Here is a 16525-nt window from a genome sequence, read left to right on the forward strand (position 1 = left end):
TTGATATACCTTTTCAAACAACCGAAATAACCATCACAAATATATCAAAGCAGAGCAATGGTGCTAAACTTATAAGGAAAGCAAAACTGATAATATGGGATAAAGCGCTTACTAAGTGTCAAATGATCGAAACAATCGCCCGATGTTCTGGAGATATTTTTAATATAAATGAACTGTTTGGTGAAAAATTATTGGTTTGGAAGGTGATTTCTGTCGAGTACTATCAATAGTTACCAAATTGATGGAAGTAGAGACTGTAAAAACTAGCTTGCCAGAATTATACTTATGGCCTCAAATGAAAAAGATTCAACTGACAAGAAATATAAAGTAAGAACATATCCATTATTCAGTAACTTCTTGCTTCGTGTCAGAAACGAAGAATAGCGTCTATTAAAAGAGATTTGGTTCTTCTAGAACACTTGGTTATCAATCTTAATTGTAATAGTAGTGCATTTAATAAGGAAAATATTTGTATCAATCGATTGAAACGCAATTTGTGCAAATTGCATGATAGAAATTAAAAAGCCATCTTAGCTAGCAGAATTGAATATGTTGATCAATTAAATAAAAGGTTGATGGCGAAATTTATGGTGAAAAATAAGACATTAGTTTTTGACTCAACAGAATATGATACAAACAATTACTACCCTGAAGAATATTTAAATACTCTAATACCAAATGGCCTTCTACCACACAGGTTTGTTGTCAAGTTTATTTTTTCTTATGTATGTTAATGTCACCATATATGTAATAGACTAAGTTAAAGTTGATCTTCCATTGCATATAGATTGATTTTGAAGAATACTATGCCCGTCATGCTACTGAAAAACTTAGATCCGCTGAATAGCTTATGTAATTGCACATAGATGGTCTATAGAAATTTTGACAATAACGTCATACGTGCAAAAATTATGATACTGGTTAATGTGTTTCTAATTATATTTTTATCCCCGAATTCAAATTCCGTCTTCCGAAACTAAAGAATATCCTTCTGAATTTGTGTGAAAATAATTTTCAGTACGTTTATGTTTTGCAATTATAATAAATAAAGCACAAGGAAAAACATCCTAAATATTGGACTATATTTATCGCAATATGTTTTCTAGCACGAACAACTATATGTTGCACTTTCAAGAGGAATATCAATATCGACAACAAGAGTTATGGTTATGGTAGAGCAACCAAAGCATTAGAAGGAAACATAAACAAAAAAAAATCATCTACAAAGTAGTCTTTGATAAGATACCATCAAATTAAATACTTTAAACTATAATACGTAATTATCTAACTAACATGACTAAATTGATCATTTGCGTAAGTTCTGATGATGTCCTTTTATTTTGAATTCACGTATTATACTAATGTAATAATATTTTTTGGCTTTCAAATGATTTAAAGGGTTAAACCATCATGTGCCATTATTAACGTGCAACGCACGTTCGTATATAGTAGTGTATATATATGTTTTTATGGTACGGTAAAATTTATAAGGTAAAAAGGTAAGGATTTTTTGCAGTAAAAATATTTTTTGTGATTAAAGTCTTATGTTGTAAAATCCTACTCGGTACTCTCTCTCTCTTATTCTGTAAACTTATATTGTTACAGTATTATCAAAATTATGAACTGAAATTACCCCTTCTATACGTTTTTTTTTAATTCTTTACTCTGTTCATCTCTTCTTCCCAACCTTTTAAAGAAAAAAAATTTTCTTAACTCTTTTTTCTTTAACCTCACCCTGGCCACGGTTAACGTATATACCCATTCTTGGGTAATTTGAGGTTTAACTTAACCGGTTTCTCCTAGGAATTTATAGGTTAATCCATCAAAATTGTTAAGAAATTGGAAAGATAACCATATAGTAAGAGTGATGTCTGGTTATTTACAAACTAATAATTGAGGAATAGAAAACATAAAGCTATACATAATAACATAAAATTGTTAAAACATGGGTAATATCCAGAAACATAATTTAGATAAAATAAGTAACTTACATGTTTACAGGAGAGAGATTTTCCTTTCGGGAAACCCGAAAAAAGTTTACTGGACTTGGGAATTAAAAACTTGCACACATAAGCATAAGGATTTATTTATTTTACAAGCTTGAAGTAGGAACTACTAAGGCATACATAAGGAAATATTTCACAAAGGTATAATACAAGGCGTTGGAGAATGGTGGGTGATGAAGGAAAGTGTTTGGGTGGCTTGGCTTTCTTGAGAGTGTTCTTTCTTGTACTTGTGTCTTTCTCTTGTTCTTTCTTCCCCTTTTATAGCTATGTTTTTGAAGCGGATTTGAAAATGGACTTCAAACATTTCCAGAAATCTTTCTTGTCTAGCCTTGTAGGGTACTTCATTGGGCCCCATCTTCACATGGGTTGAGCAGAGATTCCCTTAGTGCTTGTAACTATTTCTTCCACTCAAAAATTTAACTTGTCTTGTAGCTTTTCTTTTTATCACATCTTCTTTTCTTTATGTCATGTCTTCTTTTCTTTTTGTCACTTCTTCTTTTTCAATTGTCTCCCGCATTATTGCTCTTGATTTTCCTTGTCTTTGTTTCTCTGAGGCCTTGCTGCTTTTTACGTGTCTAAGTTATGTAGAGCTATTGAATCAAAACTCATTCCTGAATCATCTTCGTATGGATCTTGAGCATCTTCGTAATTTAGGCGGTTTTCATCTTCGTAATTATCCTCTTCTCCTGAGCTTTGAGACTTTTCTGGACTTGGATAAGACTGGGATTTTTAATTATATGTTTGTCTTGTTTTTCTTTTTCTTGAAAGAAATTTTCTAATGGCTGTTTAATTATGTCGTCTGTTTTCTCATTTTTTTTTCTTTTTAGAAATTATACCCTTCCTTTTTAGTGCTTCTCCCTGTGTTAGTGTTCTAGGTAGTCTACGTCTTGATGAACCTTCATCTTCACTTTTTGGCAAAGTGACAGCCATAAACGGATTTGATGTGTCTTTACCGGTCACTATTTGAACCGGACTAGCTGTATCATTATCCGATACAGTAGATTTTGCTGCATTCATTGGGGAATGCACACCCTTCTCATCCATTTTTTTTTGAGATGGAGAACTCTGTTTTGGACTACTCATCTCTGTGTCTTGTTGAGAAATAACTTGAGTCTGGGATTGTGCCAATTCAAATTTTAATGCATGTACTCTCTGTTCTAGTACCTTCACTTGCTCCATAAGTTTTGTTTTTTCGTGTGCCAGGATCTCATTCTTCTGGTTTATTCGTTTGAAGGCTTCGGTCATTGATGAGCAATGGTCACAAAATATTATCTTATTCTCTGATACCAAGAGAAAATTAAGTCTTAATTATAAATTTATGTCTTTTGGTCTTTATTAAGATTATAATCTTCTTCTTAGATGGTATGATTGATGATATGATAATATTAAAATTATCAGATGCAGTTATTTTCTGTACATGTCTGAACAAATTCTATTATTTTGTTCTAGGTATATAAAATGTATAGCTAAATCTATTATCGAATAAAATCCGGTTTCTATGTCTAGCTTAAATTCTTCTAAACTTGAGGTAAGGCTTCTAGCAAATATTTCTGAATTATTATTGTTACCTAAATTAATAGGCATTAAAAATTTTCTTTTTTGTTTTTATGGTACGGTAAATTTTATAAGGTAAAAAGGTAAGGATTTTTTGCAGTAAAAATATTTTTTGTGATTAAAGTCTTATGTTGTAAAATCCTACTCGGTACTCTCTCTCTCTTATTCTGTAAACTTATATTGTTACAGTATTATCAAAATTATGAACTGAAATTACGCCTTCTATACTTTTTTTTTAATTCTTCACTCTGTTCATCTCTTCTTCCCAACCTTTTAAAGAAATAATCTTTTCTTAACTCTTTTTTCTTTAACCTCACCCTGGCCTCGGTTAACGTATATACCCATTCTTGGGTAATTTGAGGTTTAACTTAACCGGTTTCTCCTAAGAATTTATAGGTTAATCCATCAAAATTGTTAAGAAATTGGAAAGATAACCATATACTAAGAGTGATGTCTAGTTATTTACAAACTAATAATTGAGGAATAGAAAACATAAAGCTATACATAATAACATAAAACTGTAAAAACAGGGGTAATATCCAGAAACATAATTTAGATAAAATAATTAACTTACATGTTTACAGGAGAGATTTCCCTTTCGGGAAACCCGAGAAAAGTTTACTGGACTTGGAAATTAAAAACTTGCACACATAAGCATAAGGATTTATTTATTTTACAGGCTTGAAGCAGGAACTACTAAGGTATACATAAGGAAATATTTTACAAAGGTATAGTAGAAGGTGTTGGAGAATGGTAGGTTATAAGGAGAGTGTTTGGGTGGCTTCTATATATATCACCTTTATCCCATGACCAAACGGCTGTATCTTTACACAAGATCAGACTTCTCTTCTTTTCTTCTTGCTCTTTTGTCTTTTACCAGTAGCTTTGGCTTCCTTCATTCAAGTCTGTCCCAGTGACCTTTCTATTTTTTACCCTTATCTTTTCTACTATACATAAAGTGCTAGCTAGCTTCAGCCTGTAACTAGGGTAAATTCATCTGATTTTTACTTCCTTTGTTTGCTCACTTTCTCTTTGAGTCTGAAGAAAGATTAGATTCTACTTTCTGTCTCAATGCAGATTTTTCACGTGAATGACTCCTGGTTTCCATAATCACCAATCAGTTTTACTTTTTACCTCCATATATATCATATTTAATGTACCCTTATGTGGTCTTATGTCTTGAGGAGCATGTATATACGGACAACAACCTTTAGAGTTTTTTATGAGCCGATCGAGGGTCTACGGGAACAACTTTTTTGTCTTTTCTTAAAAGTATAGGTAAGGTTTGCGTACACTCTATCTTCCTTATACCTGACTTGTAAAATTACACTGAATATGTTATTCTTGTAATTTTTAAAGTTTTAGTTTACTTTTTTTTTTTTTTTGTCACTTCATTCTCTTTGTCCGAAGGAGGATAATTCTTGGCTTCTTTTGTATTTGACTCAAACTCAACCCATTTCTTTTCTTTATTTTGGGCTTTTAAATATTTATAAGTAGTATATTTTATAAACCCACTTACGGAAAAATATTTCTTTCATTTGATAAGATTTTACACGTCCATTAAAAAATTATTAATAAAAGAATAGTTACTAATTTACCCTTTATTCTTTAATCTTTGTGTATTTACGTGTGTCTATTTACGTGCCTCTTAATTCTTAGAACAATTAATGCAAAACGATAAAGTTGAAAAAAGTTAATTAATTCTCTCTTGATTTTATAAAATAACAAGTGATTTGGGACCAACTATTTAGTACACATGATAACTGAATAGGAACGGAGAGAGTATTACTTCTTTCATTTTATGTAAATCTATTTGATAATACGGAGTTTAAAAAAATAATTACTTTATAAACTTGTAGTCTTAAGCATATAGAAATATTAGTGTTGCTATAAACTTGGTATAAACACTACAAGTAATTAGTTTTGTCGTGGGACGGAGCTACTTTGTTCAAGAAGAGTCAATTGACACCGATTCATAAAAAAATTATATTGTGTATATATATCAAATTTTTTTATATATGCACATATACTATATGTTGAATTCCTTTTATTTTTTGTGTGTATTTTATAATATTTTGACACCCTTTAATAAAAATCTAGTTTCGCCTCTAATTTGTAATTAATATCTCCTATTCGGTTAAGAATCGGGTTCTCAATACAGTCTTTCTCCTATATACGTTGTTTGGTTCAGAAAACCTGTTCAAGACATATATGAAAAATAATGATGGTTGAATTGAATAGTTTTAAAAGCTAGCTCTTAAACATGTCTTAGCAATAGGACTGTCAGAAGACCCAAAAGCTCCTCTACAATTCCACAAACCGAAAAATATCAAAAGATATTCCTACTAATTAAATATAATACAAATAATGTTCTCAACATAATTTTTTCTCACAAACTAATTCGAACATATATAAGTTTTTTTTTTCTTCAAATGTTTTCCACCAACTAGTTCTTCACAATTATCTCTCTTTTTTTCTTTCTTTTCCTGTTCTTCTACTTTTTTTCATAAATAATACATTTCACTGCAGCTGCCTCACGCAGATTAAAAAACCTCACACTAATTGATATGTAAGGCTAAATAATGAATATTAACTACCAACAAAGGATGTGGTGCAGCCGATGTAGCTGCTTTTCTCTTAACCAGATCCTAAATGAATCCCTTAACCATTCACACTTCCTACTGAATGGCTATGCAACACGAATCTGGATATAGTCGAGCTACAATGCTGGTGATTGAAAACAAAAAAAATGAATATTACCTAGAATTGCCCCAATGCCCCACGTCTCTCCTATGACTTATGTAGGGTTAACGTAATTTTCCATTATATCACACTTGTTTTTGTTTTTGTTTTTTTTCAATTTCATCTTCTTTTCTGTTGCTTAAAAATGTTCAAGTGACTTATTTTTATAAAAATTTTATGTTAAAGTAGAAATATATACAACATACTTGTAAGATTTTGGAGTACTAATACAAGTGTAAGAATCTTTATACAAATGCATCTTCTTAATTTATGGTGGTAATAATATTCGCGTGTGAGAGAGTCAAAGGTTAGAGCTTTCTCGGAATAATTAAGGTTTAGATGCTCCACGAGAATGACATAAAGCAATTTGCCCCCCTTGTCTCCAATTACTGCATAAACCTTGACTTCATTATTGGAATATGTTGGATATTTCTGAGACAACCAGAATGGAACACTTTTGGTGCCACTATCCGTTTCATTATTTTATCACTATTGCTAACAGTGTTATCATAATTAGCGAGCTATGCTTCAGATGCAAAAATGTCTCACATTTATTATTTCCAAAATGCATCTCCTGCTATGTCTGCTTGTTATGTTAATGGTTTTTCATGCGTTTTGTGTATATAGTACATTTATTTGTTACACTATAGGAAATTCATTCTTTTAGAATATGATGTAAGGCAAAACAAGAACATATATATTTCGCGCGTTGACCGAAGCATCAAAAAAGAAAGAAACTGGTAGGGTAATGCATAAGTATATTAATATTTTTAAGAAGATCTTCGATAAACTCTTTTATGCCTCATGAGAATCTTGTGTGAAAGCATGTTAAAGTCGGTAGCCATGTAAGCCCAAGTTATAGATAACTGAAGGCCCTTCTGATGATGAGCTTTGATGCCAGGAAAGCAGTTGAGAGTTGTATAGAAAAGAGGCGACATTTTTAAGAATTTTGACATTAATTGTCAAATCCATTCCAGTTTGTGCTAACAACTTCTTTGATAAACTCATTCTGGATTTTTGACATGTTTGCAGGCTGAAAGAAAACAGGAGACTCTCCATTCTTTAAATTTTGACCGGCTATTTATCTTTGTACTTGGCTATGCAACAATTCCATAGGAGAAAACATTCTATTTCTCTATTCCAGAATTACAGCAATGACTGTTGCTAGACGGACTGGCAATTCTCCTTGTAACCAAGATTTTGTTATTACTCCTTCGTAAGATTTGATCAAAACATCAGAGATATCTTAGCCGTATATTGATGTTTCGTTTGATTTTGAAGTTACAAATACTATTCTACATTTATGTATTCCAGCATCTTTACTCCTGGGGCAGAAAATTGGGTGAAGCACTGGCCACAGTAATGTGAGTAACTTAAACATCTACATCTCCGGATGCATAGAAGGCCAACTCCAGTTGATACAAACCAAAACAAATAAAATGCAATAAACAGGAACGATGTGAATGTTCCTACAATGACATCAGAGTACCTCATTATTACCCTCAGGGATTGCCCGAAATGATGATATATGAACATCGAAGAGTTCTAATTTTCTCGTCTCCTTTTCTAGTATATTTAAAACTGAGTAGTTGAAGGCTTTCAACAAAACAGAAGATTGAAGAAGCGCACAAATGATGAATGTCAAAAGTAAGGCATCCACATCAAAATGTCATATCACAATCCAAAAGATAGTTACCTGGCGATTAGAGTATAATTTAGTAGTAAAGCCTAAATGTCAATGTGTCAACTGCAGCATCATGTTTCGACTACTTTACATCTGATTCCAAGTCCACTGGGGTAGAGAAAAAGTCTCCTGCAAGTAGCAAAACTAACGTTCCCGTGATGCAAGAGTTGGAGACTGATAGTATTTATCCCAGAAAGCTTGTATTTTAAGGGCGATCAAGCTCACCACTAGAACTTGTAAATCTTGGTTGATTTCTCAGTTTCCAGAGTCGTGCTACCGGCAGTAGACGCGCCAAATTGGATAGTTGAATGAGTTGGCCTGAAGTTCTTCAGATCATTGTACTGACAGGGCTTAAGTACGTGCTTAGCTCCAGCTGTTAATTTAATGGTCCCAGATCTTGGACTGCAGTCATATTTGAGAGTATCTTCACTGTTAAAAGATCCAAGACCTGCATCAGGTGTTCCACTTCGGCCACTCTCGATACTCTTTGCCATGCCTTTAACTGAACCTGATTCCAATGCTTGTCTGCAGCTGAAACGACCTTCAAAATTAGAAAGCCTATTTAATGGTGAAACTGCAGAAGGATCTTCTTGAAACATCAAGTTAGGGATCTTTGTTGCATTTGTACAATTGTCTGATGCAGATAGCGGCCTCTTTTTGCCCTCTCTATTGTAACCAGTTTCTCTAAGACAAGGAGTAGATGTGATCTTCTCTTTCAACTTCATCATGTCACCATGTCTTTTCTTTGTGCCAGCATTTGCTCTGGAGCCTATTTGGAGTGGCATAGGGGGGTAGTTAGCCAAAGATGGTGAAGCAACTGGATTCTCCAATGCAGGGCGCTGAGTGAGAGAACAGAAGCGCTCAGATGCAACATATACCGAATGGTCAATTTGATGGTTATCCCCAGAAATGCTGCAGTAATGATGGTTCCTGTCAGATGTAGAATACAATTCATGAAAATCCATTAGTCTTCTCTTTTCTTTTGCATCTGAAAACCATGGGGTGCTTTCTGAAGATAACTCAGACCAGGGTGACCGGAAATTTGTTTCAGAATCTGGCCGCAAGAAAGGAGAATTGATGGTGCAGTTTGAACTGTTCAGAACAACAGAGCTCGATCCCCCATTCTGACTGGAGTAATGATGAACCGCTGTTGGTCCAGGCGCATAGGGGCTGATTGTGAAAGATTTATATCCACCTGTAAAAGGGTCCTCAAAGTTTGGTTTATGATTATAAACAGTGAAAGGGCTTTGTTTGATTGCACCTAAATGATTATGCTGCACTGAATCAATTTGATGGCTGTAGTCAGGGGAGCAAACCCAAGGCCGTGGAATGGCTTGATTGATTCTGATACTAGGAGAGCAAGCGACCGGACCTTTCAGTGTCCCCAGCACAGGATGCACAGTAAGCTTTTGTTGATCATGATTTGTAACCACTGAATTGTAGTTGTAGTTATCTGCAGAAAAATTCTCGGCAATGATCTGCTTATCTGTCCAAATCCTTTTATCCTGTGGTACATGAAAATCTCTTTTACCAACTGTAAATTCTTTTCCCATCAGACGCATTTTCGAGGGAGTGACAAGCAGTGATACATGGTCAGAATTCCCATATTGCTGACTCCTGGTGGTTTCAAGTTGCTTGGCCTGATCATCTTGCTTGCTCCCATGGTTAGACAAATTACTAACGTGGCGGTCTAACTCAAAAGGAGTAATAGACTGCTCATTTTCCTTACGCGGATCCAACTCAACATTTGTTCTTCCAGCATCATAGTCATAGATACCTAACCTTGAAGGCACTGGAAAAGTAGGGTTCCACTGCATTGAATCATCTATAAAGGACAATTTTAGCTGGTCTTTTGGTGGTGCTCGTTTATCCCGACCTCTAGCATCAGGGAGATTATCCATGCATTTTGAGAGTGCAACGTCGGTTACGGCTAATCCTCTGGAAGAACCCACAATTCCCCTTGAGCTTGGCAGTTGAGTCAACTTTCTTTCACCGTTTGAGTTCAAATTGATCAATTCCCCTTGAGAGTTGAGGGGCAAGCCAACATGATTTTCTTCAATTCCCTTCTCTCCATACATGGATACTCTTTGCTTCCAATCTGGTAAAGAACATATTTTGCACATTAAGCCCTGAGGAGAAATTTGAGGGAATGGTTGATATTGCATGATATGACCACTGCAACTTCCTGTAATGGTTTGTGGCAGCAAAATAGGCTTCCTGTTCAGAATTTCATAAGCTGATGACTGTTGAGGATATGCCTTCACAGAATGCATGGAGCAAATCCCAGCTAGTTCGTGGAGAGAACCTTTTAACTGCTCATGTGATCTCTCATTAGCACCACAAGCATTAATTAGACTTCCATCTATTTGGGCCTTCTTTTGGTGGTTATATATCTGTTGAGGCATGTGCAGAGTCCCAGGATTACAGAGATACTGTGAACCATGTGATGCCACCCCGTAGCCTCTCCTGAACAATTTTAAATTACCATTTCCCTCAGCAACTTGATTGAAAATGTCACAGCATTCAAATGAATCATCTTTAGTACCGATATTTTGCCTAAGTAAACCAGGCTCATCAGCTGTACTACACACAACGGACAACTGCTTTGGAGATCCAGGTCGAACACCAACCTCATTTTCTGTTTTTCTCGGAATATGTTTGTTTGTTCCTTTCTCCTCTACGAGGGATACAACTTCTCCTCTCTCTGCAAAACAGTCTTATACAACGAAAGCAGCAACCAGGTCAGACTACAGACTACGAAAAAATCCGAATATCTGAAGACAATAACAGAAGATGCTTTTACTATTTCGCCAAAGAATCGTTTCCTTACCTGAGAAGGGGACATGTTTGTCGCCTTGCTGATTGCTGCAAAAATTTACATCCCTGGGACCACTTAAAATGCCACCTGTCGAGTTCTCCATAGGAAATCGCTTAGTCCTTTTCTTGAGATTGCTACCAACTGGAATCAACGTCTTTTGGTGCTTTGCGGAGAACTTGGAATCAGTTAGGCCTTGGGTCATCTTTTCTGAAACTAGATGCTTCCTTTGTGCTTTCTTTCCGTAGGTAGGAGTATAATCTGCCATGTCATTCCCACAATTCTTACTATGTTGTGGACAACTAGGTTTTGGAAAAGAATTGGGCACTTTGAGCTTGTCAAATTTCTCCTGCAAGCAAATTCAGACAACCATATATAGTAACATAAAGCCGCTCCTGAGAATTTATTGCTTTTTAATTCAAACAGTGATCAGCCTCAGGTTTCATACAAGAAAAATGTTTTGAGGGATAATTAGCTACTTCCCAACCAAACAATAAAGCAATAAAGCAATCCAGTAATCCAGTGACATTAAGCAGAATGTCTTGGACAATGATTTGCTGCAATTAGCATCAACTCTTGCCGGGTTAATGTATTTGAATTAATCATATATTCATTCTTATGCAGAGAGTTTCATATTTAAAGTGGTTTCTTCCTGCATCAATAGTAGCTTGAAGCTATAGTTTAAGAGAAGCGGGGCACTCGATCAATATCCTTTTTCTCATTTACCACACATTCTTCCCAGAAAGAGAAAACAAATAAAAAATTGAAAGCTCTACAAACATTGAACACAGAAGAAATTATGGAAATAGAAAAGGAAAAAGTGAAAGAAAGCAGTTATGTTCTCGTAGAAGCACACTAATTCATCCCTCAATGCAGTTCTTGGAAAAAGGCATCTCTATTCACCAGTTTTCCATGTGAATACTAATTCATATTATCACTCAGACAACTCCAGAAAAGATGTAATAAAGTGATCATTCTAATTACCCTATAGAAACAGCAAGCGAAATACCATAAAACAAACTTCTAAATTAAAGTTTCAAAAGGAGGTGGTTTACATCAAAAACTTTAAAACAAACAGCAAATTAAAGGTTTACATAAATGTGTTAGAGTACAAATCTCAACTCTTGCAATGATATACAGCAAAACTATGAGGAGCATACTTCCGGAAGAAAATTCAGACTATAGCTATACTGCAAAATTTATACTAGTATTATAATTTCTGAAGGTAATGATAAACATTACCTGGAAGAAGTTTGGAATTTCCTAGTTCTTAATTAAATTACATCTTATTTGAGGGAGTTTATTCAAAGCCTGATAATTTTCTGCTCAGATATCATGACTAAATCACTGACGAAAATCCATCAAATTTTTAATTTTGATGAATTATCAAATTAAACGCAAAAATTAAATCAAACAAATTACAAATAGTTCTTCCATTCCTGGAGCATTAAATTAATTATACAAGGCTATTAGTTGCTGTACTTGGAGTCAAAAAAGTAAACCCCTCAACTAGAATTATGCTGGGACATGATCATTCACCTTATTGTATGCAACCAACCAAGAAAAGTGTAAATTGCCCCTTGTCACAGATATCAAATGCGCAAAACAAATGTCGACTAAACAGCAGTCATCTGGAAAAACTCCCCTTTTCTGCAATTAGTCCTTTAGATATCCAAATGTACGGCTTAATTGAGGTTTCCTCTAGCAAGTAATCCAACAATTTAGATGCAACAACTCAATTTCTACCATAAAATATGGGATTCTGAGCAATACTAAACGCTGAATGTGATGACAAGCACCTTTAGTTTTACATCTCAGTATTCTGAAGAAACAGCATAAGCCATTAACAATCCAAAATCACCAAACTGTTAAAATTCCATCGCTTTCTTCCGCACAAACAAATAAAAAGCTATGGCTCCATATTCAGATGTATGCGAATTATTCAACAGTAATTTCAAGCAACAAGGGGGTAAAGAGACTAGTTTTATCGGAATAGTTTATTGTTTAAAGGTACTGAACTAACAAATTAGATTTTTACCAACCCAAAATCTAAGTAACTGTACTCACCACCGTTATTTTATGCACAAAATTTTACATCAACATCTCAAATTATCGAGCATCGGATACATTTCAAGTTACAACTTATGAAATTACCTCAAAAAATAACAGCAAATGAATGAAATAAGAAGTATATATTGTACCTTCTTTCGGATTAGTAGATCCAGGCAACTACTATTCCCTTTCTTCTTTTGCTTAAACCTCTTATTATCCTTCTTTATTATTCCCTTATTCACCTCCTTCAACTTGCTCACAATTGTTTTCTCCTTCTTCTTCGTCTTCTTCTTTGTATTTTTCTTCTTAGTTTTACTATTTCTGATAGCAGAAACATTCCGATCAGAAGACTCAACTCTTTCAATATCACAATCATCGTCGTCATCATAATAATCACCGTCGTCCATTCTCTCCACTTGCGGAGCCACAGCAAAAATGTCAGTAATAGACCTTTTCTTCTGAACCCTTGCTTTTCCTTTAATAGCCTTTGTTTTTCTGGCCGTTCGAATTCTCGTCACTGGAATAACATCAGAATCCACATTATCATCTGATAATTCCAGTACATCAAGCCACCAGCTGAATTTCTTCACGGCAATTGGAGGTAACATAGCTCTCACATGAACTTCCTTGGTTGATTCATCGAACGGCCAGCATTTCACCACGTCCACACTCCTCATTTTTGCAGTATACTCCCTATTTTAACCCAAACCAGACATTTTATACAATAAATACATCGAAATATGGAACCGCATCATTATTTAAGTAAAAAATTCAACAAAATCTTACTCACCTGATGGAGAAACCATCTATCGACACCGCCATCTTTTACGCTACCTGAAAACAACATAGAAATCATCCACAAACATAGAAAAATCAACAATTACGAATAAACAGTTTTAGAGAGAGAAAGCTAGTAGAAGTAGCAGTACCTTAGCTTTAACTAGAGAGAGAAAGTAAAACACACACTAACAACAACTACTACTACTACTAGCTAGTCCAGTAAATGCTACAAACAAAGAAATACAAAGTAGGCAAACGGAGCTCCAGTAACAATATTCCATGGAAAGGAAGAGATTTTTCAGTTGAGTGATGAGGATTTGGAGCTGGGTTTTTTTTTTTTTTGGTAGAGAGAGAAAGTAGGGAAAGAAGAGAGAGATTGTGTAAGAGTGAGGAATGGCACTTTATGCGTGTATTCTATTATTTCCCGCTCGAAAAGTGTGAGAAGTAGGGAGTAGGAGGTAGGGGGGAGAAGGTGTCAATTTATCCTATTTTCAGCTCTGTCTATACTTTTAAGTGGGATAGCGACAGATGAGTGCTCAACCGAGCGTATAAAAGTAAAGTAAATTTAGAGAATAAACTATAGTAGAGTAGGAGTATTGCATATTTTTCTCAGTTTCGACTTTTTCATTTTGATTGTAATGTGGTTTTTGTAAGTGTTATACAGTTGGAGTGTAGGACAACTCACTCGTGTACTCAAAATGAGGGTTTTCAGAAACAAAGATTCGATGTTTAGGGACAGAAACACCACGCGCGGATTGCAGTTTCCTGCTTCACGACCTTCCACTTCATACTAATCCTAGCACAAACTAATTTATTCTTCAAAATTATTACTCTCTTCCTTTCATGCACCGTTTGTCCATAAAAAAAAAAAAAAAAAAAAAAATTCAAAAAAAAAAAAAAATCAAAAATGTGTTTGTCCATAAAATTCTGCAAGTTTTTAAAAAAAAATCGAAAATGAGTTTTTCAAAAATTAAAACGTAAAAGTTCTGATGATGGCTCGTTTTCTCTCGGTGCACTTTAACTAACGTGTGATGGCTATGGGGAAGAGGGTGCGTGTTCCATATCATAAGGATCTATTGGAGAAGGAAACAACAGCTATGTACAATCAAAATCGAGGACAACGAGCTCAAAGCAGCCAATTGACAAAACCTTGGTGAACAGAAAGCAATGCAACACTAATTCCGATAGGAGAATCAGAGAAGGCAGGCAAATTGAAAGCAATTCAATAATGGAGTGAGATAGTACAACCAGAAAATAAGCAACAAAGTCATTCGAGTAGTGGGAATAAGTCCTAGGCTGATCAGGTGGAGGAGGAACTTGGGCAACCAACCAAACAGAGCTCGATTTGGGAGAATTTTGACATCTCAAAACTATCGAATGCTAGTTTCAAACTTGAGTATATAGCTCCTAAAGTGCAAGATGAGTCACCAATTGTTGATATTGAGTTAGAAGACATTGCATCTGAAATTGAATATTGGAAGAGTGTCGTGGTATGCTATGTGTTGGGAGCTCATCCCCCATTTCCATTACTCAATTGGTATATACAAAGGATATAGGCTAAACATGGTATCAATAAAATTTCAATGCTAAAAAATAGAATTGTACTACTGATGTTTGATACAAAATTGGGGGGAAATGAAGAAATTCAGGGAAGAATCTATCACTTTGACTATAAGCCATTCATTGTCAAAGCTTGGTGACAAAACATGGAGTTTACGAGAGTAGAATTATACACTGCGTCAATTTGGATAAAGTTGCCTGGACTAAATTCCAAGTATTTGAGTCAAAAAAGCCTAAGCAAGATAGGTAGTCTGATTGGAAAGCCATTGATGGTAGACCAAAATACAGAGAAGAAGATATGGCTCAATTTTGCTCGATTACTAGTTAGAGGTGGGAATGGATACAGTATTACCAGACTATATTCTGTTTAAAAATGAAAAAGGATCAATGGTAGAACAGAAGGTGATCTATGACTGGAAGCCAACATTATGTAAATTATGTAATAAATATGGTCACTCAGAATAAGAATGTAGAAAGAAGAGGGGGCCAAAAATAGATAAGCAAGAAGAAAAGACAGTACAAGAAGGAATGGGGACTGATAAACCAAACTCTGAAGATCCAAAGAAGAAGCAGCAGATTCAAAAAAGTAGTGAGGGATAAAAGGAACTTCCCCTGAAAGAGAAAATACAAGAACATGCAAACTCTGTATGGATAACACCATCAAGAGGGCATGCAGAAAGGATCCAGAACAAGCAGACACAACAGGTGACAAGTAGCAATACCTTTCAGGTTCTCCACGGGATTAAACTAGATTGTTATACGATAGCTAATGTAGGAGACAATGTGGGAGGCCAACCATTCCTCAATCAGGGAATGGCTAATATGCTCTGCTGAAATATTAGAGGGCTCAATGCCCCAAATAAGTAAAGGGAGGTCAAGTCTCTTTGCAATGTTGAAAAAGTTAATCTACTAGGATTGTTGGAAACAAAAATAAAAAAGTAACAAGTTCGAGAAAATAGCTAGTAGTATGTTCCGTGTATGGAATAACATAAACAACTTGGGAGATCATTACAATGGCAGAATCTGGATAAGTTGGAGGCCAGACTACTATAATATTCAACCCAAGATGAGCACAACTCAAGTAATTACATGTGAGGTAACATACATTCCTATGCAATTGAGGTTTATGTTATCAGTAGTGTATGCACATAATATTAGAGAGGAGAGGAAGGAATTATGGGAAGCACTAGAGCAACATAGCTCAACATGCCAGCAACCTTGGTTAATCTTAGGAGATTTCAATTCTGTTTTTAATGCTGAAAATAGAATGGGGGATCCAGTGGTAGAAGTTGTGGATTTTCATAATTATGTGGATACATGTGGTGTAATTGA

The 16525-nt window shown here is 34.9% G+C and overlaps 1 protein-coding gene across 1 annotated transcript; it reads right to left on the reverse strand.

Moving 5' to 3' along the window:
* Window positions 7938-14074, reverse strand: LOC109232215. Its single transcript, XM_019397899.1, has 5 exons — window positions 13783-14074; window positions 13644-13687; window positions 13003-13546; window positions 10817-11150; window positions 7938-10702 (listed from the first exon to the last, which is right to left on the reverse strand). The coding sequence occupies exons 2-5, from the start codon at window positions 13673-13675 to the stop codon at window positions 8214-8216; spliced, it is 3399 nt and encodes a 1132-aa protein (XP_019253444.1). The 5' UTR covers window positions 13676-13687; window positions 13783-14074; the 3' UTR covers window positions 7938-8213.

This window comes from Nicotiana attenuata, chromosome 9 (assembly GCF_001879085.1).
Source record: "Nicotiana attenuata strain UT chromosome 9, NIATTr2, whole genome shotgun sequence".
NCBI lineage: Eukaryota > Viridiplantae > Streptophyta > Magnoliopsida > Solanales > Solanaceae > Nicotiana > Nicotiana attenuata.